This window comes from Pteronotus mesoamericanus, unplaced genomic scaffold (genome assembly GCF_021234165.1).
Source record: "Pteronotus mesoamericanus isolate MK-2021 breed Mesoamerican mustached bat unplaced genomic scaffold, CSHL_Meso_final contig_22, whole genome shotgun sequence".
NCBI lineage: Eukaryota > Metazoa > Chordata > Mammalia > Chiroptera > Mormoopidae > Pteronotus > Pteronotus mesoamericanus.
The window spans coordinates 1,768,600-1,792,305 of record NW_026555090.1 but is presented as its reverse complement, the minus strand read 5'-3'; the positions used below and the strand labels follow the sequence as shown (position 1 = coordinate 1,792,305).

Here is a 23,706-nt window from a genome sequence, read left to right as displayed (position 1 = left end):
CCCAGGAAGCCGTGTCACGGAGCTGGGAGGAGAGCATAGGCCCCTGGCCGCAGCCCCGGGCCTCTCAGCCCTGGCGGCAGCGAAGAGCCAGAAACAGGGTTTGGTGTGGCGGGAGGTGGGACTCGGGCTCAGTGCCCCTCCGCTCGCCCCACGAGGCAGGTCCTGGACGTTCGGGAGAACCCCAACCTGGTCATGCCTCCCAAGCCCGCTGACCGCACCGCCGAGTGGTACAACATCGACTTCTCCCTGCAGAACCAGCTACGGCTGGCCGGTGCCTCCCCTGCCACAGTGGCTGCCGCGGCAGCTGGTAAGCAGGGGGAGGTCCGGCCTGAGAGTGCCGGGCTCCCCTCTGGGGCTCCGTGTACGCGTCTGCAAGCTGGGTGGTCACGGCCCTCTGGACACTGGTGGCCGGGTTGGCCCCGGTTGGCTGGATGCCCCAGGGGTGGGCCGAGCCAGGGCTTAGCTGTGTGCCCCTCCCCTCAGTAGGGGGTGGGCCCAAGGACCCCCTGGCTCGAAAGATGCGACTGCGGAGGCGCAAAGACTCAGCCCAGGATGACCAGGCCAAGCAGGTGCTAAAGGGCATGTCAGACGTGGCCCAGGAGAAGAACAAAAAGCAGGAGGTAAGTCGGGTCACGGGCTTGGGCAGGGCAGGCAGCCCTGCGCTCTGGTCCAGACAGACTGTGACCCTGGCCCAGGGGGAAGGGGCCGCGGCAAAGGCCCCGAGGTGGGAGCAGAGCAGAGACTGGCCTGAGCGGCTGCATGTGACTGTGACCCCAGGAGAGCGCCGAAGGCCGAGCCCCCGGGGGCAGGGCGCGGCGCTGGGACCAGGGCCTGGAGAAGCCGCGCCTCGACTACTCGGAGTTCTTCACAGAGGACGTGGGCCAGCTGCCGGGCCTGACCGTCTGGCAGATCGAGAACTTCGTGCCTGTGCTGGTGGAGGAAGCCTTACATGGCAAGTTCTACGAGGCCGACTGCTACATCGTGCTCAAGGTGGGAGTCGGGCGCACTGGGGGGGACTGCGTGACCCCCGCTGACCCCACCTTGGCTCCCAACCCCCAGCTCCACAGTTCTGCTTAATGAGGCAAGGCGGGGTGGGGGGGCAGGTGGCCCGGGCAGGGGCAGCCATGCGTCCCGTCCTGGGGCTGGGGAGCCTGTGTCCGTCAGAGCAGCGTCTCGGAGGGGGGAGCTACCATGGAACTGACACGACCGTGACCTGGCCCCCAGACCTTTCTGGATGACAGTGGCTCTCTGAACTGGGAGATCTACTACTGGATCGGTGGGGAGGCCACCCTTGACAAGAAGGCTTGCTCCGCCATCCACGCGGTGAACCTGCGCAACTGCCTGGGCGCGGAGTGCCGCACTGTGCGCGAAGAGATGGGCGACGAGAGCGAGCAGTTCCTGCAGGTGCCCGCGGTGTGGAGGGCCCACGGGGCCGGGCGGGTGGGCGGGGCCCGGGGGCGGGTGAGGCTCGTGGAGCAGGCCGGGCGCTGGCTCCAGAGGTTTTTGGGGTTAGGACCTGAAGCAGAAGGAAGGGACAAAAAAGGCGAGGCCAGGAGAGTGAGGTGAGGCCGAAGGTGGGGAGCCTAGGTCACGGGGCCAAGGGAGAGATGGGGAACTGGAACCAGTACAGCCAAGGGGCGGGGCCGAGTGGGGGAGAGTTTAGTGAGCTGTGCTGGCCCTCTAGCTGGTTCCACGTGGGTGAGGCCACACATGAGACTTTACCCAGGTGCACCCAGGGGCCCTCCATAGAGCTGCTTGCTTCTGTCCCCTGACACAGGCATATCTAAACATGCATTCCATGTCCAAACTGGCACAGGAGCGAGCACGTTCATGTATTTGTGCATCTTCATGTTCCATGTGTGTCTGTGTTTGTAGGCACAGACCTCATTCCTCCTTTTCAATGTCACCACGGGGTTGTAGCGCCTGACGCATCTGCACACGAGGGGGTGTTTGGTGGGAGGTGGTGTCAGCTCATTGTAAAGGGCTGCACCGTCACACACACAGGTGTTTGACAATGACATCGCCTACATCGAGGGTGGAACAGCCAGTGGCTTCTACACTGTGGAAGACACGCACTACATCACCAGGTGAAGGGAGGGTGGGTGGGCGGCCCTCACCTGGGCGGGGCTCGGAAGGCCTGCAGGGAGGGTGTGAGGGGCAAATTGACCCCATGGCGCCCCCTTTAAGCCACTTTTGCTCCGGCCTCTAGGATGTACCGTGTGTATGGGAAAAAGAACATCAAGCTGGAGCCTGTGCCACTCAAGGGAGCCTCTCTGGACCCCAGGTGAGCGCCCATGAGGTGAGGTGGGGGTGCTTGACCCCGAACTGCTTCCCCCCACCCCCAGTGAAGGACAGATGTGGGCTCAGAAGAAATCTGCCAGCGGCCACTTTTTTTTAATTGTAGTAAGTGTGTCCGGGTGACGTAGCAGCTCCTTCAGCCCCACCATGGGGCAGAAGCCCCGCTGTGAGGGCCTGGGGGGTCGGGGCCCGGGGGCAGCCACTGCCCGCACCCGCCACAGACCCCCTGCCCCCCCGCCCTTCCTGTCCAGGTTTGTTTTCCTGCTGGACCGAGGGCTGGACCTGTACGTGTGGCGGGGCGCCCAGGCCACGCTGAGTAGCACGACCAAGGCCAGGTATGAGGACTGCCCCCTGCTCAGACGCAGTGGGGGTTTTGTACAAAGGAAAACCGCCATCTAAGAAGGGCTGTGGCCTTACTAAGGGATTTGCACCTGCCCTTAGGCTCTTTGCAGAAAAAATTAACAAGAATGAGCGGAAAGGCAAGGCCGAGATCACACTGCTGGTGCAGGGCCAGGAGCCCCCAGAGTTCTGGGAGGTACTCGGTGGTGAGCCCTCTGAGATCAAGAAGCACGTGCCTGACGACTTCTGGCCACCCCAGCCCAAGCTGTATAAGGTGAGCCCTGCGCTGGCGGGCCTGACTTCAGCTCTGGTCGGGTTGGGGGAAGGGCTGCCCACCGAGCGGTGGCTGGTCTTCATCGGGACTTTGGTGTGGAAAGGGCGCCGCCTTCTGGATGGGGAATAGCCTGAGCCAAGGTCTGGGGCTGGCTCTGAGTCAGGCCTAAGAAGTGTTAGGGTGTGTTTCCTGGGAGGTGGGGCTGGAAAGGGAGGCTGAGAAGTGCCTGGGTGCCGGGCCTGAGAGCTCCGCCTCAATTCTGTGGGTGACAAGAAGCCCTTTCCCATGAGCAGGAAAAGGACAAGTTAGAGAATTAGAAACAATAGGAAGTTCTGGAGAGGGCAGGCAGAGAAAACACCGTTCAAAAGTCCTTACACTGGTAAGCTACCCTTAAAATGATCTTGGAGTCCAGGGAGGAAACTAAGCCCAGCGAGAAGCAGGCAGGGGCCCTGAATGCACACAGCAGGCCAGGGCCAGGCTCCAAATCGGGGGCTGTTGTGGGTGGGGCTCATGTCCCCAGATCGTGCCCCTACAATGCTCACCTTTCTCCTGCTAGGTGGGCCTGGGCCTGGGCTACCTGGAGCTGCCCCAGATCAACTACAAGCTGTCAGTGGAACACAAGACACCGCCCAAGGTGGAACTGATGCCCAGGATGCGGCTGGTGAGATGCACAGGGAGGAGGGTGAGGAGGCCGGACCCTTCCCCGATAGCCCAGCACTGGCTCACCTCCAGCCTCTGGCTCCACAGCTGCAGAGCCTCCTGGACACGCGCTGTGTGTACATCCTGGACTGCTGGTCCGACGTGTTCATCTGGCTCGGCCGCAAGTCCCCACGCCTTGTGCGCGCTGCCGCCCTCAAGCTAGGCCAGGAGCTGTGCGGGATGTTGCACCGGCCACGTCATGCCATGGTCAGCCGCAGCCTCGAGGGCACTGAGGCACAGGTAGACAGTGCAGTCCAGCCGCGCAGGCCATGTGCCCAAGGCCACCTCTCCAAGATCCTGTGGATCCTTCAAGCCCTGGCACTTCTGTGCTGAGCCCAAACCTACCCCTTCCTCACCGTTGCTTAGGTCCCGCCCCCTCCAGTCTCTCCCTCTCCTAGGCTTCCTCGGGCTCCACCCCCTGGAGCGTGCCCCTCCCCCTTCTGGTCCTTAGGCCCCGCCCCCACACCTCCGGGCCCCGCCTCCCGAGCCTCACCCACCATCCTCCCACCCTAACCTTGACCGTGCCGAACCCCAACTCCAGCTCATGTTTTCTGCCCCTTGGCAGGTGTTCAAGGCCAAGTTTAAGAATTGGGATGACGTGTTGACAGTGGACTACACACGCAATGCAGAGGCTGTGCTGCAAGGCCAGGGAATTGCCGGGAAGGTGAAGCGGGACTCCGAGAAGAAAGATGAGATGAAGGCTGACCTCACTGCGCTCTTCCTGCCGAGGCAGCCGTCCATGGCACTAGCTGAGGTGGGGCGGGGCCTAGGGCACCTGCAGTGTCCCGCGGGGACCCCCGGGCTCTGGGCGAAGAAGAAAGGCCGCTCTTCATCCACCCGCTGCCAAACAGAGGCCCTGTGCAGGGGGCGGGGCGGGGGCGGAGCCTGGTGATGGGCGGGGCGGGCTGGGCCCCAGCTGACGGGCTGCGGCTGTCCTGGCCCCTGCCCTGGGAGCGGGCTGCGTGGGTCCCTTCCCAGGGAGGAGGGACCAGCCCCGGCTCACCAGCGGGGTCCTCTGCAGGCTGAGCAGCTTATGGAGGAGTGGAACGAGGACCTGGACGGCATGGAGGGCTTCGTCCTCGAGGGTAAGAAGTTCGCACGGCTGCCCGAGGAGGAATTCGGCCACTTCTACACGCAGGACTGCTACGTCTTCCTCTGCAGGTGCTGCCCCCGAGCGCCTCCCTTGGCCACCCTCCCCGCTCTGGGGCCCCTGCTCACTGCCCCTGACCCTGCAGGTACTGGGTCCCCGTGGAGTACGAGGAGGAGGAGAAGAAGGAAGAGAAAGAGGAGGAGAAGCCCGGGGCCGAAGGCAGAGAAGGCGAGGAGGCAGCGGCCGAGGCGGAGGAGAAGCAGCCCGAGGAGGATTTCCAGTGTATCGTGTACTTCTGGCAGGGCCGCGAAGCCTCCAACATGGGCTGGCTCACCTTCACCTTCAGCCTGCAGAAGAAGTTCGAGAGCCTCTTCCCGGGCAAGCTCGAGGTGCGCCCGCCAGCCCCGCGGCTCCACGCCTGGGGCTGTGGGGGCCAGACTCACACCCGGGGAAGGCTTGGCCCACAGAGGAGGGGCGGGTCCAGGGAGCTCCCCCTGACACTTCCACACATCCAGGTGGTGCGCATGACGCAGCAGCAGGAGAACCCCAAGTTCCTGTCTCATTTCAAGAGGAAGTTTGTCATCCACCGTGGCAAAAGGAAGGCGGCTCAGGGTGCCCAGCAGCCCAGCCTCTACCAGATTCGCACCAATGGCAGCGCCCTCTGTACCCGGTGCCTGGCTGGGGGAGGGGCACTGGCGGGCGGGTAGGGTGAGTGAGCCACCCTCTGCTGACCACCCTCCACGCCCCACCCCCCTGCCCCAGGTGCATCCAGATCAACACCGACTCCAGCCTTCTCAACTCCGAGTTCTGCTTCATCCTCAAGGTGGGGTCGTGGGAGTAACCAGGACTGTGGGTCAGGGCAGGGAGGTGCTGGGTGCACCTGACCTGAACCCTCTGCACACTCGCCAGGTCCCCTTTGAGAGCGAAGACAACCAGGGCATCGTGTACGCGTGGGTGGGCCGTGCGTCGGACCCTGATGAGGCCAAGCTGGCGGAGGACATACTGAACACCATGTTTGACGCCTCGTACAGCAAGCAGGTGACCAGGGCAGACAGTGGCCAGGTAGGCAAGTGAGGACAGACAAGGACCCTGGGCTGGACCAACCTTGTACCCACAGGTCATCAACGAAGGTGAAGAGCCAGAGAATTTCTTCTGGGTGGGCATAGGCGCACAGAAGCCTTATGACGATGACGCGGAGTACATGAAGCACACCCGGCTCTTCCGGTGAGGCCGGGCCCACACCCCACCCAGCTCCCTCTTGAGTCCTAGTGCTGCTGCTGCTGCTGCTGACCCTTAGTCTCCCCCCGACCCTTGACCCCCAGGTGCTCCAATGAGAAGGGTTACTTTGCAGTGACTGAGAAATGTTCTGACTTTTGCCAAGATGACTTGGCAGACGATGACATCATGCTGTTAGACAATGGCAAAGAGGTGAGGCCCCTGCCGACCCTGCCTGTTTGCGGAGCCCACTGATTTGTAAATGGGAATTCGGAGGCCAGAAGGTAGGGGAGTTTGAGCCTCCTGTGAGACCATCTCCCCTGCTATACCCACAGGTCTACATGTGGGTGGGGACCCAGACAAGCCAGGTGGAGATTAAGCTGAGTCTCAAGGCCTGCCAGGTAGGCTGGGCGGAGGGGAGGGCTGAGGCCGGCCTGGTCACCGGGGGACCACCGGGAGGGCCGGCCGGAGGCTCACGTGTCCTGCTCCCCAGGTGTACATCCAGCACCTGCGCGCCAAGGAGCATGAGCACCCCCGCCGCCTGCGCCTGGTCCGCAAGGGCAACGAGCAGCACGCCTTCACCCGCTGCTTCCATGCCTGGAGCACCTTCCGCAAGGCCCTGGCCTAGGGTGCCTGCGGTGTCCCGCGGGGACCCAGGGCTCTGGGCGAGGGAGAAAGGCTGCTCTTCGGCCACCCCCTGCCAACAGAGGCCCTGTGCAGGGGGCATGCCCTGCTGTGGCTGTCTGCAGTGCCACGGTCCCCAGCAGCACAGCCCGAGCATCACCAATGGAGGTGACGTTGCCTGGTGCCCCGAGGGGGTCTGCGGAGTTAAGGCTCCCTCTGGTGTTAGCTCACGTGTGACACCCCCTTCCCTGCCTGGGATATAGCAGATGTGGTTGCCCTTTAAGAGATATTAAATGCTTTTATTTTCAATATTAAAAATCAGCGTTTTTAATATTAAAACAGTGCTAATGTTAACAAAATGACAGAAAAACCCTCAAGATACAATCTACAGGGAAACCCATTGTGACCCCCCAACATACACACCTGACAGGGCCCCGTCCTGGGCACCCAGGTCGCTCCCAGTCTCTCTCTCACACACACACACACTCACTCACTCACGCTTCATGTACAGGCTGGGGGGAGGGGGATACACTAGCCCAAGAGCAAGTACCAAAATAGTTTTAGAAATGACTGTCCAGCCTGGCACTATCCAGTCCAGGCACTAGAAAAATATTCTTTGCAAAAGGAGGGGGGAAGGACGGTGTGTGGAGTGGGAGGTGGCATGGGCTCTCAGCCCCACCTGTCCTCCCTGTGGCACCTGGCCTCCAGGGTACTGCCTGTAGAAGGGACCAGTCCCAGTCCACCCTCGAGTCCCAGGCCCACACCCGGGGGCCAGGGTGGGCACGTGTTGCCAGAGCCCACAGGTTAGCAGGTATAGGTCCACATGAAGGGCTGGGAAGAGCCGGGGGTCCTGGATCCCAGCTCCAAGCAAGGCAGGTGGTGGCCAGGTGGCTCTGACCTTCCTGGGAGAGGAAAAAAAAGGTCAGAAGACCAGGGAGGCCTCAAGAGCCGCCTCACCCGTCCGGGCCCACATCCGGCCCACTGAGGCAGGCTGAGGCGGGGGTGTCCCCAGCAAGAGAGCCAGCGAGCTGCGGCGTCCGTGCCTGCCTGTGTGGGTACGGGCCCTTGGTAGCAAAGAGGCTGGGCAGGCTTACGGGCCCAGATCTGCACCCGGAGCCGGGGACTGGAGTGGATGGCCCGCCTGTCACAGGCCAGGCCACACTCCCAAGGCTCACTGAGCAGGGCCAGCCTTGCGCCTGGGCGAGCCCACCAGCTGCAATGGGCTGGCCCGAGCCCCAGGCTGCCCCACCCCTCGTTCCAAACACCACCTATGACACCTGGGGGCTTTTTTACTACCAAACGATGGAAATCATGTCTGTGTGGGCACCCCCCAGTCCCCACCAGACACGCCCGGAGAGCAGCCAGGCCTCAGGGAGAACGGTCAGGACAGAGGCCGCAAGGACGGCAGGTGTGAAGCCTGGGGGTGGGGGCAGGGCAGGGCCGCCCCGACTCGCAGCACCTCATTTAATCAGGATGGCACAGGCTCGAGCCTCGTCCTCCACCAGGTTCCTCAGATTCTTCTCAGACTCCTCGGACGAGCTGGGGGAAGGGGCAGTGATCAGGGTCGGGCCTGCACGGCCAGCACGCGCCCCAGGTCGGCTGAGGGTCGGGGGAGGGAGGCTGGGGGTCCTGCCCGCCCACCTCACCCCAGGAAATCCTTCACATCCTCCACCGTGATGTCCCCTATGGTGTCCAGAGTGGTGTCGGCACTGGTGGCCGAGTCAATGGACATCGGTGAGAGCGCGGCCTCAGGCAGCTCTGGGGTGTCTGTGGGGAGCAAACGATCAGGCTCCCATTAGGCCCTGGACACCCTCTGTGCCTGGGGACCCGGTCCCAAGCCCACCCCACGACGACAGACCTCTACCCCAGCTGCACGGCATACCCCGCCCCTCCCCTGGCTTCCAGCCTCGGTGCGGCCGCTGCTCCGTGCAGAGGCCCACGCCACTCTGAGCTGATGTGTCCCATCATCCCCACCGGCCCCTCACCAGCTCCCCTGCTGTGGACAGGATTAGGGCTTCCATCATGGCTCTGTGGGGCCAGGACGATGCCCGGGGTCCCGTTTGCCTGGCTCAGCTTGGGCGACTCTTGGAGGCTGTAGCTGCAGAGACAGGGCCGTGACGGGGCCATGGGCAAGCATCTCTAGGGCCAAACCCCTGTCCTCCCATTCCTGAGGGCTGGGACCAGCGGAGAGTGACACCAAGGACAGCCACCCTTGCTCCATACACAATCTGTGGGTGGGGATGACACCGGCCTTGGCTGAAGGCCTCCCAAGCCAGGGGCTCCCCTCTCCACGCACCTGGCACGGGCAGCACCATGGGGCCAGCTGACGTCCAGAGAGCAGAGTGGCTCTGTGATGTTCCGGGCACTTAGAGAGAAGCGTTCAAACTCCGACGGGGAAATAAGGTAGAAACCTGGGTGGGGTGGGAGAGAAGGAGAGAGGACACTTAGGAGACACGATTCCAGCGTCAGCCCCAGAGCTGGTGTCTGCTGAGCATGTGCTGCCTGCCCCTCGCCAACCCTGACCGGAGCTGCACCCCCGAACCCGGACCGCCCTGTCTGCTCACACGCCCTGGGAACGCTCCTGGGCCCACGTGGGTCTCTGCCCCGGAGAGCCTCTGCCTCACCCTGGCCGTGGCGCGTGAAGACGCAGGAAGCGATGCCGCTGATGTCCTCCTTGCGGATGCAGGAGTAGCGCACCTGGGGCCTCAGGCCCGGCACGGAGAAGACGTGCACATCCCCCAGGTTGGTGAGGCAGGCCAGACAGGTCTCGGCATAGTCCTCGCAGGCCACGCTGGCAAACGTGGCCAGGGCCACCTTGCGCACGCGACAGCCCTCGTGGGCTGTCAGCTTGAATTTGGTCTTTGCGCTCACCTTGGGGAGTGTGAACACCTGGCAACGCAGGCGGCCAGTGAGCATAGCCTGGCCCTATCCACGTCCCCAGAGCCTACTTGGAGCCCAGCCTGCCACACCGGCCTGTGCCCTGGCCACACTGCCACCCTCAGACCAGACCCGGGCCTCCCTCTGCTCCCAGGAACCTCCCAGGCCCCTCCTAGGAGAACCTGGCAAAACCAGGCACCTTGAGTTGTCAGGGTTAGACAGCTGGTGTCCTGACACCCTGACTTCCTGTCAAGCAGAACCCCGCACATGGTCAAGGGGCCTGGTGGGGACGCAGGTGGGAGGGTCCTGCAGGAAAAGAGCAGGCTGGGGAGTCATCAGGGCTCTTCAGGGGCACCTCTGCTGGATGGGTGAGGTCTCGGGGGCTCTCAGGAGTAGGGGGTACAGGCAGGGCAGGGCCCTAGGGGATCCAGTGGTTCCTGGGGGGTGGGAGCCTGGAGGCGGTCTCGAGCAGCTCACCTTGAACTGCTCCTCAGATGCGATGAGCACTGCGTGGCCACCCTGCATGTCTGGCGCCTGTGCCAGGTCCTGAGAGGCCTCGTAGGGCTCAGGCAGCGGGCGGCCACGCCCATCCAACACGGCAATGGCCACCACGGGCGCACGATGCATCAGCTGCACCTCCTTGCCCAGCACTGCCTCCACCACCCGCTCGGGCCGCTTCTCGCCGCCTGCCGCTGCCGCTGGCACCTCCAGCGCATAGGCGAACACAGAGCCCGAGTTGGTGCCTGCCCACATGGTGGGTCCATGGTGGGCCGCTGTGGGGCAACAGGCTGGTGAGGCGGGTGTCTGCCCACGTCCGACAGGCTCCTCCCCTCCTCTCTGCCGCTCTGAGGCCCACGGCTGGCTCTCTCCGGCAGCCCCGCAGGGACATCAACGGCGCACTGCCTGGGCCCTGAACTCTGCAGCCCCATCCCACTGCACCTTCGGCTCTGTCTCAGGGACATGGCCCCATCCCCAAGTCCCAGCTCTCCTGTCCCCGCGTCCCATCACCAGTCCTGTTGGCACTCGGAATAACCCCTGCAAAGGAGCCCCAGGCTCCGGGCCGCACCCGCGCACCCCCCAACCCCCTCAGCGTGTCCCTCCATGCTGCGGTCAGACCTACACAGAGGCCAGCCCTGGGCTGAAGGGCCCCGGGCCGCCTTGCCTGCCTCCCCTGTGAGCTAAACCTCTGGAGGGGGCCCTTTAGTGGAGAATCAGAGCTAAAAACCCAGGAGCCACAGTGGGCCCAGCAGTCACGGCTGCATCCTGTGTGAACGGGTGACCTCAGCGACGACTGGGGGGGGAGCCAAACTCCAGCAGCAAGTTAGTGAGCGCCTCACGCAGTCGACACCCCGATGGCCCGCCAGCTGGACACTGAGCCCCACAGACCTTCTCACATGGACTGGGTGGCATGGAACAAGGGACGCTCCCAGGACTGCGCCGGCCGAACGGTGGGAAAACCCACTGGGCAAAGGGCCCTCAACAAATGAACTACGCCAGACGGGAGCCCTCTCAGATGCCTGCACGCACTGACGGGTGCCGACCCAGCTCCGCCCTGAAGGCGGCGTTTCTGAGCCGCCTGTGGACCACGTGTGACGGGGGGCTCTGGGATCGGTGTCAGCTCCGCGGGGCGTGAGGTGGGCACCACGGCTGGAGGTCACGTCTGTCACAGAAGCTGAGGCGCTCCTGATGGGTAAACAGCAGAGGACCCGCAAGCGGGCACCAGTGGGGGGCGGGGGGTGGGCAGGGGGCAGGGCGCAGCGTAGCTACTCTTGTTCTTGTGTCTGGTGGGAAGTCTGCAAGTTAAGCCTATCAATGAATTACTCGATAAACCTGAGCACCTGGGGTCCAGGCCAGCTCCCTGGCAAGGCAGATGGCCAGCACCTCCCGCGCCCTTGTGCGCGCCCTCTCCCTTCACTGCAGACAGGCCTAGGGGCCGGCTCCCCGCCCACTCAGGGCCTTAGCACCGGCAGGGCCCGTGCTGAGCTCTCAGGTCTTAGAGGTCCTGCTGCCCGCTCACCAGCCCTGTGTCATGGGAAGCTGTGGGGGACTGTCTGGGTGCTGCGCCCCTGCCCACAATGCAGCCTGGCACATGGGGGGCACCCAGCAGTGCCGCCCAACTCCTGGAAGATGCCGTCCCCTTCCCCATCACTGCCCATTTCCTGGTGGCCAACCGAGGCGCATTCCTCCAACCCACCCCTTCCCTGGGCTCACCATCTCGGAGAAACGTGTCAGCGAAGTAGAGGCAGCGCACCACTCCTGAGAGGGAGTCGTCAGCCGAACGCGGCTCAATGCGGCGCTGCACAGGCGTCATTTCTACGTCGTGGGGGCAGGCCTGCTCCGCCAGCTGCGCGTTGGCCTCCTGCAGCTGAAGGAATGTGGGGCTGCAGGGCACTGTCTTTTTCCTTCCACAAAGCACAGCACCCCATCACCCCACCCAGCTCGCTTGGATCCTCCAGGGGCTGGGGGACGCTGAGGGGTGCGCAACAGGTTAGCAGACCTGGGGCTCCGGGCTAGAGCCCAGACCTGGCTCCGTTTCCACACCGCAGCCCGGGGAGGTAACGCCTAGCAGCCCGGCCCCAACTCACCTTGCTGTTGGCATTAGCAGCCCGCTTCTTGCCTGAGACTCGGCTCTTGCGGATGCGCCTGAAGGACTGGCGCAGCGACTTCTTGAGCGACTTCACCCGGGAGAGCGGCCCCTCCATGGCCAGCGAGTCGTTGGGGTGGAGCGTGCACCTGGGGGCGGGCGAGCGCCAGCTGTGCTATGAAGCAGCCTCTGGCACAGCCCGTCCTGCTGCCCCGGGGCGCGAAGGGCCCTGGGTCAGAAGCCCAAGCCGCTCTGCTGCCCTGCCAAGCCGGCGGCTGGCGGGCTCACAACTCTACCAGCAGCACTTCACACAAGGTCGAAGCTGCCAAAAGCGACCAAGCCACCTTAGTCCCATCCAGTCTTACAGGGAACACTCCGGCCCATGTGGGAGGGGGCAAACACCCGGGGTCCCGCAGGAGCCTGGGGACGGGTAGAGGGGCAGACCCCACCTCGCCTGGCTCCGGCGCGCCCCCACACACCTGGCCAGCACTGGGCTCTTGTGCTGGTAGTCAAAGAGGCCAAAGCCATGACTGGTGCCGAAGGCCACGAGGCCCCACTCCGTGTGCAGCGTGACGGCGGTGACGGCGGCGGGAGGCAGGCACTGAACGAGCACTCGGGGCTGGAAGCCAGCGGGCCAGGGCAGGGGCCCCGTGCGCGGGCTCAGTCGCTCGTGGCCCTTCCACGTGAAGCCCTCTCGGTCCTGGAGGAGGTCCACGCTGGCCACGCTGACCGCCTGCTCTGATGGCACATCGCTGAGCTCCAGCACCAGCACCTACGCCCACAGCCAGGGAAGGGGAGGGCTCAGCATAGGGGACGGGGCCGCGCACGCCCACCTGAGCCGGCAAAGCCACTGCCGGGGAGGTGCCAGAACTGCCTCCAGTTTACCCACGGAGCAAGCACTTGCTGAATGCTTACTGCTCCCCAGAGCCTGTCTTGCCTGCCGGCACTGAGGAACCCAGCGGTGACCAGGACCCACGGGCCCCTGCCCTGCTGGACCACCACGCCCCCACCACGCTCGTCTCCCGTTTAGGGCCAGCACGCCCCGAGCACTTTTGTAGACTCCGCTGGCGCCGGAGGAACAGCACCGACCCGGCCCGCTGGCGCCTGCCCTCCCAGGGCTTGTCTCCGACCTGCGCTCCGGGCTCCGGCCCTGGCCCTCCCCACCGAGGACCCCTATAGCCAGAGCTTGGGCTTAAGGCCCCACGAAGGGCCTACCTCGCTGGCTGGCCTCACCCTGGCCAGCCCAACCCGGGACCCCATTCCCACCTCTGGACTTTTGCCCATACCGGTCCCTCTGTCACTTCATCAGACCCTCCAGTTCAGCCCCACCTTTTCCAAAAACCCCCAACCCTGGGGAGCAGCCCCAGCTTACCTGGCCTGCAGTGCCAGCCACCACCATCTGCGCTGTGTACTTGCAAAGCGCCACCTTCTGCACCCCTAGCCGGGGATCATCGCTGTAGGGGTCAAAGCAGCCCACCTGGCAAGTGGGATGGAGAGGTGACACAGGGCAGAGCCAGGACCAGGCTCCTCGGGCTCAGCGGCTCGTGGCCCTGGGAGAGGGGACGGGGGAGGGGCTCACCTTGCGGAAGGGCGGCCAGTCATCCTCAGCAGCCTGGGCCAGGCTGTCTGCGTGCTCGCAGTCTGTCTGGAAGAGGCCAGCTGTGCTCAGCTTATAGAGCGGCCGCAGCGCCACACCAGAGGCGTCCCAGAACCGCACAGTGCCGTCCTCGTGGCTGCGGGGACAAAGACATCAGGCCCCCACCAGGACCCCACACATCCCTCCATCCGCTCATCCAGTGACCACTCACTGAGCACCTACTGCCTAAGCCAAGCACTGACCACACCCCTGCTGCGTACGGCAAATAGGAAGCACTGACGGGTTAGGGCAAACTGAATGCCTGCTCTGTGCCAGGCCACACGCACCTGGGGCCCTCAAACAGGGTGAGAGATGTGGAAACCATCACCAGCGTGAGGCACAGGAAACGGAAGAGGGGGTAACCCAGGGAACAAAGGACTGGGGGGGGCTCTGCGTCCCCTGGGTCATCTACAAAAGGTGAGCGGGAGTTGGCTAGTTACAGAGCAGAGGGATCAGCTGGGGCGCAAGGCGGCAGCAGGAAGAGGAAGGGCCCAGGAGGCGGGTCCATCTGGGGCGCCGCCTTGTGGGAACCCTGGCACGAGAGGGAGCGTGAGTCCGTGGGCTGCGGGCTGGGTGGGAAGCCTCCAGGAGCCCTGAGCCACGGCGAAGTTTTTAGGCCGAGAGGGGAGGCAGAGCCAGAGGCCCCAGAATCCCAGCATAAGCATGCAGCAGGGGCAGGGCAGGAAGCTAGGGCCTGACTCATCGGGCACGTCGGCACCCGCCAGGCCCCGGCCAGGCCCTCTAGCACCTGCCCTGGGCAGCTCAGCAAGGGCCAGCCCAGATTTTCCGGTCCCAGGGCAGGCTGGGTGGGCTCAGTTCCAGGCCAAAAGGCAGGGCAGGGAGTGGCTTGAACCAGGGTCCGCCAGGAACCGGGCCTGCGTCACCAAGCCGAGCGCTCCAGCACCTGTGCAGGCCGCACCGGGTCCCACTCGCCCATGGACACGCGCGCGCACGCACACACACACGTCACAGCTCTGCCTGGCCGTGGGACTTGAAGGTCTACCCTACCCAGTGAGCAGCAGCCCTCGCTGAGATGGCTCCTGGGCCAGGTTCCGGCCCCCGGTGATGGGCCAGCTCTGGGAGAAGGAGGCGGAGACGTCAGCAGCAGGTCAGGACAAACGTCTTTTCCCTCTCACCCGGGGCTTGGCATCCAGGACCCAAACTGCTTCTGAGTCCCCAGCGCGCAAATGCCACATCCCCACCTCTGGGCCCGGGTCTGGGCAGCGCCCTTCCCGGGGAACGCCTTCCCTCCCCAGGGCGCTGCCCGGCGAGGCGCCCAGGCACACACCGAGGCGCTGGAGGCAGGCTGGACGCTCTGCTGCTCGCCGGCGCTCACAATGCGGGCCCAGAGCTTGGCGGGCACATTGGCGACGTGGGCTGAGCAGGTGATAGCAGACGAGTGCAGGGGGGCCAGGTACGGGGCAGGCACGACTGGCCAGCCGGGCACCTGCAGGTCCAACACCACCAGCTCTTCTTCAAGTAGCACAGCCAGGGCCTGGGGCTCGTCGAACTCTGTGGGGCAGGGGCAGGGTGAGGAGCATGGCCACGGGCAATGCCCAGTACAGGGTTGGGGAGGGCAACGCACCATCCTCGGGTCTCGTGCTGTGCACCGTGAAGAAGTCGATGATGCGGGAGGTGAAGTCCAGTGTCACCAGAGTCTCAGCCCGGAGCACACTGACGCAGTGGCGGTCCCCATAGCTGGCACGGGGCATGCCGCCGCTGAAGATGATGAAGTGGCCCCTGTACAAGACGGGCAGGGGAGCATATGAGCCACCTGGGCCTGGAGCGTGCACTCACACACCCAAGAGTGAGATCGCAGGACCGCCCTGCACCCCCAAACCCATCCTCCACCCCCAGCCAGACGCGGCCCCTGACCCACACCTGAGGCCCAGCTCCCCACCTACCCGGATTTACAGCTTCGCCACAGAATCTTATTGATGGCTTTGCAAGGGAAGGGTCCTGGAGGGATGGGGCAGTGTCAGGCTCATTTGCTTGCTGGGACCGAAGAGCTGGCAGGTGAATTTCTCACCCTTCCTCCCGTCCTGCCCTTATCACTCCCTGCCTCAGGGCTGCTTCCTGCCTCCCCAAGGGGAAGGGCGCTGCCCCTAACCGCATGCCCTCCCGGGGCCAGGCCCGCCCCTGGAGATGTGGCTGGGTGTTGCCCCCTTTCCCGGCTCCTCTCGGATGCCCCCACAAAGGCTGAGAAGCTGTAACCGCCTGAGCTTAGGGTCAACTTCCGCTCAGGGGGCAGGGCCGCCCTCACCCGGGTCAGCACTCACCATAGGGCACAGTGGCTACCGTGGGCTGCGTCACCAGGGAGCTGCCAGATTCCACAGACCAGGTGGCGTAGCTGCCATCGCTGTGCGAGCTGACCAGCGTGCGGCCACTGCGCTCCCAGCACAGGCTCTCCAGCTGCTGCAGGGCGGGGCCGGCAGACGGGCATGAGCCAGCAGCCGCGAGCAGAGGCCCCGCTGCGGACACCGGCCTCCCACACAAACCTGGTTCCCCAGGAAGACGCAGTCCGCACACTGTGCGGCCCGGTTCCAGATGACCAGCAGGCCCCGGCTGTAGCCAATGAGGATCTTGGTGGGGTCCCGCAGGTGTCCCTGCAGGGACTCCACGGGGCCCAGCGCCTTCCCGCACCGGCAGTCATCTGGCACACTGCGGAGGGAGACAGGTGAGCCGGCGGGAGCACTGCCCCGGCACAGAGCGGGCGCGGGGGGGGGGGGGTCCACCTGCCGCTCACCTTCGCAGGATCTCGTCAGGGCCAAGGGTTTGACCCTCAATCAGCGTCAAGGTGGAAACATCCAGAAAGAAGACGCTGCCGCCTTCAGTGCCCAGGGCTGCCATGTTGCTGGCAGCCATCAGCAGGACCACTGTGACGTGGGCGAGGGTGGGCGGGCCACTGTGAGAGATGAGGGGAAGGGGGGAGGGGGTGGGCCATCCACCTGCTGAGCAGCATGCAGGGGTGCTGACGAGAGCTCACTGCGGCCCCTCTGCACCCCCGGAGCCTGAGCACACAGTGGGCTGGCGAACTGGGAAGGCCACAGTAGTGGCATCGCAATCAACTCACTCAATTATTCATCAGGATGTCGGCGGGAAGAGGGATACATGTGGGGTCCCCAGGTCTTAGAGATGGGCTTCCAAGCTCCTCCCACCCACCAGGAGGAACAGGCAGGAGCCAGGTTACTGCCCAGGCCAGGCCCCGGAGGCCCGGGCCATACAATGCTCCTGAGCCCTACCCAGGAACCCCAGCAGCCCTCCGGGGGCCTCCCTGACTTTGCAGGGAAGCCCCAGGTCACGCCTGCCTGCAAAGGCTGGGGGACCCAGTTATCCACCTGGGCTAGGGCTGGATGGGGCTGTCACCCAGCCCTCAGCAGGAGCAGTACAGGCCTCTCACTGAGCTGGGGACAGGCATTCTGCAGCATGAAGGACTCGCCCTCTCCAGCCATCTCGGCGAGGGCCAGCAGCAGCGGCCAGGGGCCGGAGGCCCCTTACGCTCTCGCCAGAGGCCCAGAACACTCCCTTGTCCCCTGGGCCACTCGGTCAGCACCTCACACAGCACAGCACGGCAGACCCGCCGTGCCCCCAAACTTGCCCTTTCACTGTGCATACTATGGCCTGTCGTCCCCTGCCCAACCAGAGACACCAGGGGACCCCTGCTAATGTCAGCACAGCTTAGCCTGCCCCAGGCAGCTCCCCCACTGCGGGGTGTGCAGGGCCAGCCAGCCGCCCACCTGGCACAAACCCCACCTGCTCATCGCAGGCTCAGCTGGGCCTTCCCTTCTGATGCCCACCGAGTGCACACAGCCCATCTCCATGAAGAGGGGTCCGAGAGCTGCCTTCTGGGACCCAGGCTAAGCTCAACCTGCCCCGCCACCCTGAACCCCAGCCCCCAGAGCAGCTTCTCATCCTTCCGCCACGCCTCTGCATAGCCAGCTCCCCCAAGGACGGGAGCTGGACCACGGCCAAGCCCACCGTACCTGGCACCGTCAAAGCCCGGCCGACTGGGCAGCTGGAAGTTGAGCGCTTCCTCCAGGCGGGCACAGCCATTCTGGTGGACGATCTCCCACAGGTGCAGGCTGCTGTCGTCCAGCAGGGTCAGGAGGCGGCCCTGGTGGGTGGGCAGAGACCAAGGCCGGGCTGGTGGGACTGACGGGGGGGACCTGGGGGCCACAAACAAGCCAGACGGTGGTGGCAGAGGCTCACCTGGCCAGGCAGGAAGTGCATCTGGGTGACCGTGGCCATGTCTCGGTGCAGGCCCGTGAATTCCACACCAGGTGCGCCATAGCTGAGGGCGGGTCAAGGGTAGACAGCAGCAGATACAGGCTGAGATGCCCGAGCCTCCTCCTTCCCCAGGACCATTCTGATGGGTCCCAGCCAGGTCTGCCTACCCAGGAGCCCTCCGAAGTCCAGGTGGGTCCCCTGCCCGGAGAAGCGCTGTCTGGCACCCCCAAGCTCAGAACGCAGGTTCCACTCAGTTCCTGCAAGTCATGCTGTGGTGTGACCCTCGCTTCCTCATCTGCAAAATGGGACAGTGACTCCCACCTCGTAGGGGTGACACAGGGCAAGTGAGACTAGAGCATGCTCAGCACACGTGGCTCAGGCCTGGCACACGGCCAGGGCTCCACACTATGCCAGCCCCACATGCGTCTGCGCACAAGCGCCGGCCCCGCAGCCACGCCACACAGGCGGAGGTGCTGGGCCTGGAGCCGGCAGGGAAAGCCAAGGCAGAGGAGAGTCCCGGCTGCCTCTCTGCACAGCTCCACGCCCAACACCAGCCACGGGCAAGGGCACCAATTTCCCCAGCAGCCTCAACCAAGAGGGGAGAGGCCGAGGCCTGCGCCCGGTGCGTTTACAAACCAGAACAGAGGCTTGCAGAGGCGGGGTGACCTGCTTCAAGTGCCTGCATCAATGCCAGAGTCCCCGCAACCCCAGGGCAGACAGTAGACAGGCAGGGCCGAGGGGGCCCAGAAAGGAGGGCGAGGGAGGGGTCAGCAGCGCTGCTGAGGGAGCTGCTGAGGGACGCAGAAGCCAAGCCGTTGCTTGGAGCCAGCGTTGGGATTCCCTGCAGGGGTTGGAAGAACACAGAAGAGGGGACAAAAGAAGGGGCAGGAGTGCTGGGCAGGAACCACAGTCGCCAAGGAGACGGGGGCGGGGCGGCTTCTGTGTCCAAGGCCTTCTCAAGCCTCAGTTTCCCGGCGCAGGGGTGGTTCCCAGCCTTGGGGAAGGAGGGAGGGGCCAGGGGAGAGCTCTGGCCCCCTCTGAGGCTCTCCTAGTCTGTACAACAGGTTCTTTGTAAGCACCAGCAGCCAGCGCCCAAGGAAGACCAGGACACCAGGAAGGCCTGCTCAAGAGGCTAACAGAGGCATGGAACGGGGTCCTACGAGACACCAACTACAGCAACACAACGCGTGCGTGGGAACGGACAACGCCTCGATGGGTGGGAGCAGCGGGCCAGGAAGCGGGTGTCCTCTGCGTGGTCATGGTCGGTCATGGTCGGTGCGGGGAGGGAGCATCCAGCCCACCCAGCCACACCCCCTAGTGTAGAAAAGCTCACCTACTTCAGGCCCAGATGCGCTGCCCCCCCATAGGCATATACTCATTTGGCACGATATCCAACATCCCTGATGGGGACACTAAGACCCAGAGGGTCACTTGGGGAAGGCGGAGGCAGGCACCCCACATCAAGCAGTCGCCAGACACTCTGAACCTCAGTTTCCCTGAGCAGGAGTGGGGCTCACTGCAGGCAGTGGAGGCGGGATGCTCCACGCCAGGCAAGAAGGCATCCAGCTGTCTGCTTGCCCCACCCCACCCCTAGCGTACGGAGAAAATGCCCGCTTTGTGCAGCACACACAGCCCATTGTGCGACCGCCAGCCTCCAGGTGGGGGCCGAGCCGTGCTCACCACGCCGAGCCTGGCACTGCCCCCAGCCCCTCAGACACACACATGTGTCTCACACTCATATACATGTGTGAGCCCAGTCACCGGGGAACCCTTGTGCACCCACCAACCTTGACAGGTCCTGAGACTGACCAGCCCCGTGGCCTGGCCAGCCTGCTGGCTGAAGGGCAGCAAGAAACATCTGTAGCCACTGCAAGCTGAGCCCCGCCCCTTGCTGTCTGTGAAGAGGGATCTCAGGGCAGAAGCTGCACCAGCCTCCACCAGGATCCAGGCATCTTACACGGCCTCCCAGGCTGGGCCCTGCCCAAGCAGCTCAGCGCACAGGGAGCTGCAAGCAGCTGGTCCTCACAGCCCCGAAGGCTGCGTCCTGCAAAGGATACATCTTGACGGCCCCAGACCTGGTGCCAATGGCCATGATGCGAAGCTCAGGATCGAAGGCCAGGGCGCTGGGCTGATTGGGGAAGCCATGTTCCACGGTCTGTGGGGGAGGGGAGGGCTCTTGCACAGGCACGGCTGCCCCTGGCCCACCCCAAGGCCCACCCCAAGGCAACCTTCAGGCTCCGCTGCTGCTATACATCGGGCCTCAAGCTGGGTCCACCTGTGCTCTGTGTCTGTGTTCTCAACTGTGAAACGGACAATCACACCTCTAGTCGGTACGGAAGGGTCTGAGCCCCAGGGCCCCCGCAGGAGCCCAACCCAGGCCAGCCCCTGCCCCTCTCAATGCCTGCGTTCACCCCACGGTGCGCGGGGCTCTAACAAAACAGAAAGAGCAAGGCTCAGAAGTGAACCTTGCCGGCCCCGGGGGGGCTCTGCGCCCCATTCCTACAGGCAGACTGAAGCTTGGTGAGGCGCCCTGTGCAGTTCACGGCATTCCTCAAACACAGGCCCCTACGTGGGAGTCAAAGGCCAATACCCAACACATCTACGCAGAGGCTCTTGACAGCCCCTCTCCTCAGAAGTCACCCTCACCTCAACCCACAGAGTCAGACAGGGAGAAAGAGGGCCAAAGGAGTTTCCTGTCCAGTCCCTGAAGGCGTCACCCACCTCCCAGACCTGGGTTCCCCCGGGAGAAATTGAGCAACAGGATTCCCTCCCGCCATTGGCGGTCGGTGTAAAGGGAGTCCGTGCACTGGTGGTATTAATAGGACGGCTTCCACCCGGACCTCTGCTCCCGGCCCTGCAGGCCCAGCCTGGGCTTTTCTCCATTGCCCACCCACCCACCCCAAAAAGTTCATACACCCCCAAGGCCTAGCTGGGAGGTCCTGGGAGGCCTGCACCCCCGTCCTCAACGCCCACGTGGTAAACTTGTGTGCCACAGGGACCTTCTGACCACTGCCTCACCAAGACACATGTTTTCTGAGAAGCCCCGAGTCCCCAGTCCTGTCGCCCAGCCTCCTGGCTGCCTCAGCCCATCTAGGCAGGGACTGAGCCCTCCGGCCACCTGCCTTAGCCTCAGGGCAGTCCCAGCACTTTTCAGGCCTCAGTTTCCCCCTGGGCCCTGGGGGCACTGCGTCCACCTGAAGGCACAGTTGCCCATCTGGCTGAGGACAGGGGCAGCTCCCCTTCCCCGCCAGCTCTGCCGCACCAATGCTGGACCCAACTGGGTCTGGCCAGACCCCTTCTCCGCTCAGGACCCCTCCCCGTCCCCTGGGGTTCCCAGCTAACTCTGGGTCAAAGCCAAGTTCTCACATCTGGCCTCTGGCCTCCTCCTACGCTCTCTCCGGCTCACTTGACTCCAGGCCCGGTGGCCTTACAATCTCCTAGGCAGGCTCCTGCTTCAGGCCCCTTGCCGCTGCTACCCCTCCACCTGGGACGGCTTCACCAGCCCTCCCCAGGACAGACTGCTGCCCATCACTTGGGCCTCGGCCCAGGGGCCAGCCCCTCCAGGGCCCCCTGAGCCACCCTGGTCACAGCAGCGGCCCCTGACTACGCTCTTCAGGCCCTCCCCCTACTTAATTTCATCCACAGCACCGGCCACCATCCAAAACGCTGCCTATTTTACCCTTTTGCTTGCTTTTCAGTCTCCCCTACTAGAACACCAACCCAAGTGATGTGTTTGTCCCTTTTGGTCACTGCAGTGTTCCCAACACCTAGAAGAACTCACAGCAGGAGGAACTCAGTATTTGTTGACATGGAGTGGACACCCCAACAGGCAACTTACAGATGGGGCTGGGGTGCGGACCCAAGACTGAGTCCAAAGCTGATGTTTGCCCCGACCCGTTCTCCCACCCCCACTAAGGAACCTGGCATCTATTCACTCTCCTTTTTTCAATATTATTTTGGGGTCTAGTCTCTAGTGATCACCTACTACCCCTCTGATGAGCAAGACCCTTGCCCAAAACCACCCCCCCCAACTACTGCTACCCACTCAGAATGGGACCTTACTCTCTTCATTGGGGGCCCTCACCTTCTGCCAAACTGAAGGGCCAGCCGGGGGCGCTGAGCCACAGACCCTCCCCACCATCTGCCGCAGGACCCCCTTCACACCCCAGCTGACTGGCTGAGAAAGCGACACCTTAGCCCAGTGCCTGTCCCTACCACCCTTCTCTCACCTCACAGGGCTCACCCTTAGCCACCAGCACAGGAAGGGGGCCACGTGGGAGCCCCTTCCCTCTAGGCCCTGCAGGCTTCTGGCAGGTTCTTGGCAACCAAGTCTGAGGGTCCTGGCCATACCCCACCACCGACTCAAAAATCCTGCCTGTCCCAAGAAACATCCTGGTGCCTCAGCCACTCCAGGTCCAGCCATCCCGGAGCCTCCTCCTGGACGAGTCCCCTCTTGGACCACAGCAGCCCCTCAAAACTAAAGTCAAATCCCTACCAATAAGGGGAAGCAAGGACAAAGTGCCCCAGCTCCATCTGTGACTTAGGACAAGTCATCCCCCCTGGCTCAACCCCAACTTTCTCACCTGTGTGATGCGCCTAACAACTCAGATCCCCACGAGGAGTGAGGCATTGTGCACTCGGAGGGCTCTGAGGCTGGAACTGACACCCCAGGAGGAGTTGGCAAAGGGCATGCGGGGGGCTCTACCCACCTCACATCAGCACTGAGAGGGGCGGAGGCTAAAGGCAACTCTTTTCCCATGGCTACTCTTGTCCTACCCGGGGAAAGAAAGGAGAGGCAGCCCGCCACCCACACCTCTGTCTAGGCTGCAGGGCCCAAGCAACACAGGAAGCCAGAGTCCACGGCAGGGAGGAAAGTGGCTCCATTTCAAGGGAAACTGAGGCCCCACGATTTGATGTGCCACTGGGGCACAGCCAGGCATTTCCCCCGGAGTCCCGGGCAGGGCAGGGCTGAGCAGAGCGAGGCAGAGCCTAAAGCCCTGGGGGAGGGAGGAGAGGAACCTGGAAGGGATTTCCCAGCCCCATGCCCCAACATCTGCCCCTCTCCCCACCCCTCTCGCCCGACCAGGATGCAAAAGCCAAACAAACCCCAGCTCTGGGCTGCCCCAAGGGCTGACAGGGATGTGGAGGGGCCCCCACAAAAAGGATAAAAAGAGAGTAAGAGACAGAGTGAGAATTCCAGACCCACAGAGAGACATATAGAGACGGAAAGACTCAGAGACACAGAGACAGAAAGAGAAATAAAGAAGCAGAGAGATGAAGGAAAACAGAGGAGATACGCAGAGATACACAGGGACAGAAGCAGGGACACCCCCTCCCCAGACACACGGCCAAAGACTGAAAATAGGGAGGCGCCCACAGTGAGCGAGCGGGGCAGAGACACAGAGACCTGCAGAGACAGGGCCGGTGAGGCCCAAAGAGACCCGGTGAGGCAGACCCGGAAAGTCAGCAAGAGACCCAGAGCCACCCGGTGATCGGAGCAGGGGTGGAGGCGCGAAGTGGGGCCCACCGAGAAGCGCCCGGGCCCCGCGCCGCGCTCCAGCCGGGCGCCCCCTCCCCCCGGGCCCTACGTGGCTCCGGCCCCTGGGCCCCCAGCCCCGGCCCGCACCCTCCCGCCCAGCCCGGGCCGCCACCGCCGCACCTTGTTGAAGGCGAAAAGCTCCTGCTTGAGCTTCTCACGCTGCGGGTCAGCGCCCTGCCGCCGGAACCGAAACTTCATCATCTTGGGTTCAATTGCGGGCGCCGCGCCCGCCACCGCCGGTGCCGCCCGCAGGATGCGCCGCACGGCCCCGCTGGTCCTGAGGCGCAGGCGGGGCGCCAGGAGG

At 64.1% G+C, this 23,706-nt stretch overlaps 2 protein-coding genes across 3 annotated transcripts in view; one reads left to right on the top strand and one right to left on the bottom strand.

The window, feature by feature from the left end:
• The window catches only part of FLII (FLII actin remodeling protein), a 13,084-nt gene extending 6,227 nt beyond the window's left edge, over nt 1-6,857 (top strand). The window contains exons 11-30 of the mRNA XM_054571139.1: nt 160-307; nt 484-620; nt 778-990; nt 1,225-1,404; nt 2,005-2,087; nt 2,210-2,284; nt 2,550-2,633; nt 2,740-2,911; nt 3,468-3,572; nt 3,659-3,850; nt 4,176-4,364; nt 4,632-4,771; nt 4,846-5,089; nt 5,216-5,370; nt 5,463-5,523; nt 5,610-5,738; nt 5,818-5,924; nt 6,023-6,128; nt 6,251-6,316; nt 6,409-6,857. Of these exons, the coding sequence (XP_054427114.1) occupies nt 160-307; nt 484-620; nt 778-990; nt 1,225-1,404; nt 2,005-2,087; nt 2,210-2,284; nt 2,550-2,633; nt 2,740-2,911; nt 3,468-3,572; nt 3,659-3,850; nt 4,176-4,364; nt 4,632-4,771; nt 4,846-5,089; nt 5,216-5,370; nt 5,463-5,523; nt 5,610-5,738; nt 5,818-5,924; nt 6,023-6,128; nt 6,251-6,316; nt 6,409-6,543 (2,721 nt within the window). The 3' untranslated portion in view covers nt 6,544-6,857. The remainder of the gene's footprint in view (nt 1-159; nt 308-483; nt 621-777; nt 991-1,224; nt 1,405-2,004; nt 2,088-2,209; nt 2,285-2,549; nt 2,634-2,739; nt 2,912-3,467; nt 3,573-3,658; nt 3,851-4,175; nt 4,365-4,631; nt 4,772-4,845; nt 5,090-5,215; nt 5,371-5,462; nt 5,524-5,609; nt 5,739-5,817; nt 5,925-6,022; nt 6,129-6,250; nt 6,317-6,408) is intronic.
• On the bottom strand, nt 6,840-23,706 carry LLGL1 (LLGL scribble cell polarity complex component 1). Of its 2 annotated transcripts, XM_054571140.1 has the most exons (23): nt 23,523-23,706; nt 19,921-20,018; nt 17,846-17,927; nt 17,620-17,750; nt 16,383-16,541; nt 16,135-16,297; nt 15,916-16,051; nt 15,541-15,595; nt 15,222-15,376; nt 14,925-15,148; nt 14,645-14,712; nt 13,580-13,733; nt 13,373-13,477; nt 12,480-12,772; nt 12,002-12,149; nt 11,628-11,781; nt 9,894-10,189; nt 9,164-9,428; nt 8,836-8,950; nt 8,525-8,637; nt 8,186-8,306; nt 7,999-8,078; nt 6,840-7,441 (listed from the first exon to the last, which is right to left on the bottom strand). In XM_054571140.1, the coding sequence occupies exons 1-22, from the start codon at nt 23,601-23,603 to the stop codon at nt 8,000-8,002; spliced, it is 3,195 nt and encodes a 1,064-aa protein (XP_054427115.1). In that variant the 5' UTR covers nt 23,604-23,706; the 3' UTR covers nt 6,840-7,441; nt 7,999. The 2 variants fall into 2 exon arrangements, with proteins under 2 accessions (XP_054427115.1, XP_054427116.1); XM_054571141.1 differs by lacking the exons at nt 19,921-20,018; nt 23,523-23,706 and adding an exon at nt 18,031-18,137.

Bases quoted from the DNA above. Each gene is read 5' to 3' on its own strand.
- LLGL1 (XM_054571140.1), bottom strand. From the start codon at position 23,603: ATGATGAAGTTTCGGTTCCGGCGGCAGGGCGCTGACCCGCAGCGTGAG. The intron at 13,478-13,579 runs GTGAGCCCCTCC...CCCACTTGCCAG, and splicing joins ACTGGCCGCCCTTCCGCAAG to GTGGGCTGCTTTGACCCCTA. The intron at 12,150-12,479 runs GTGTGTGGGGGC...GCCCGCCCCCAG, and splicing joins AAGAGCCCAGTGCTGGCCAG to GTGCACGCTCCACCCCAACG.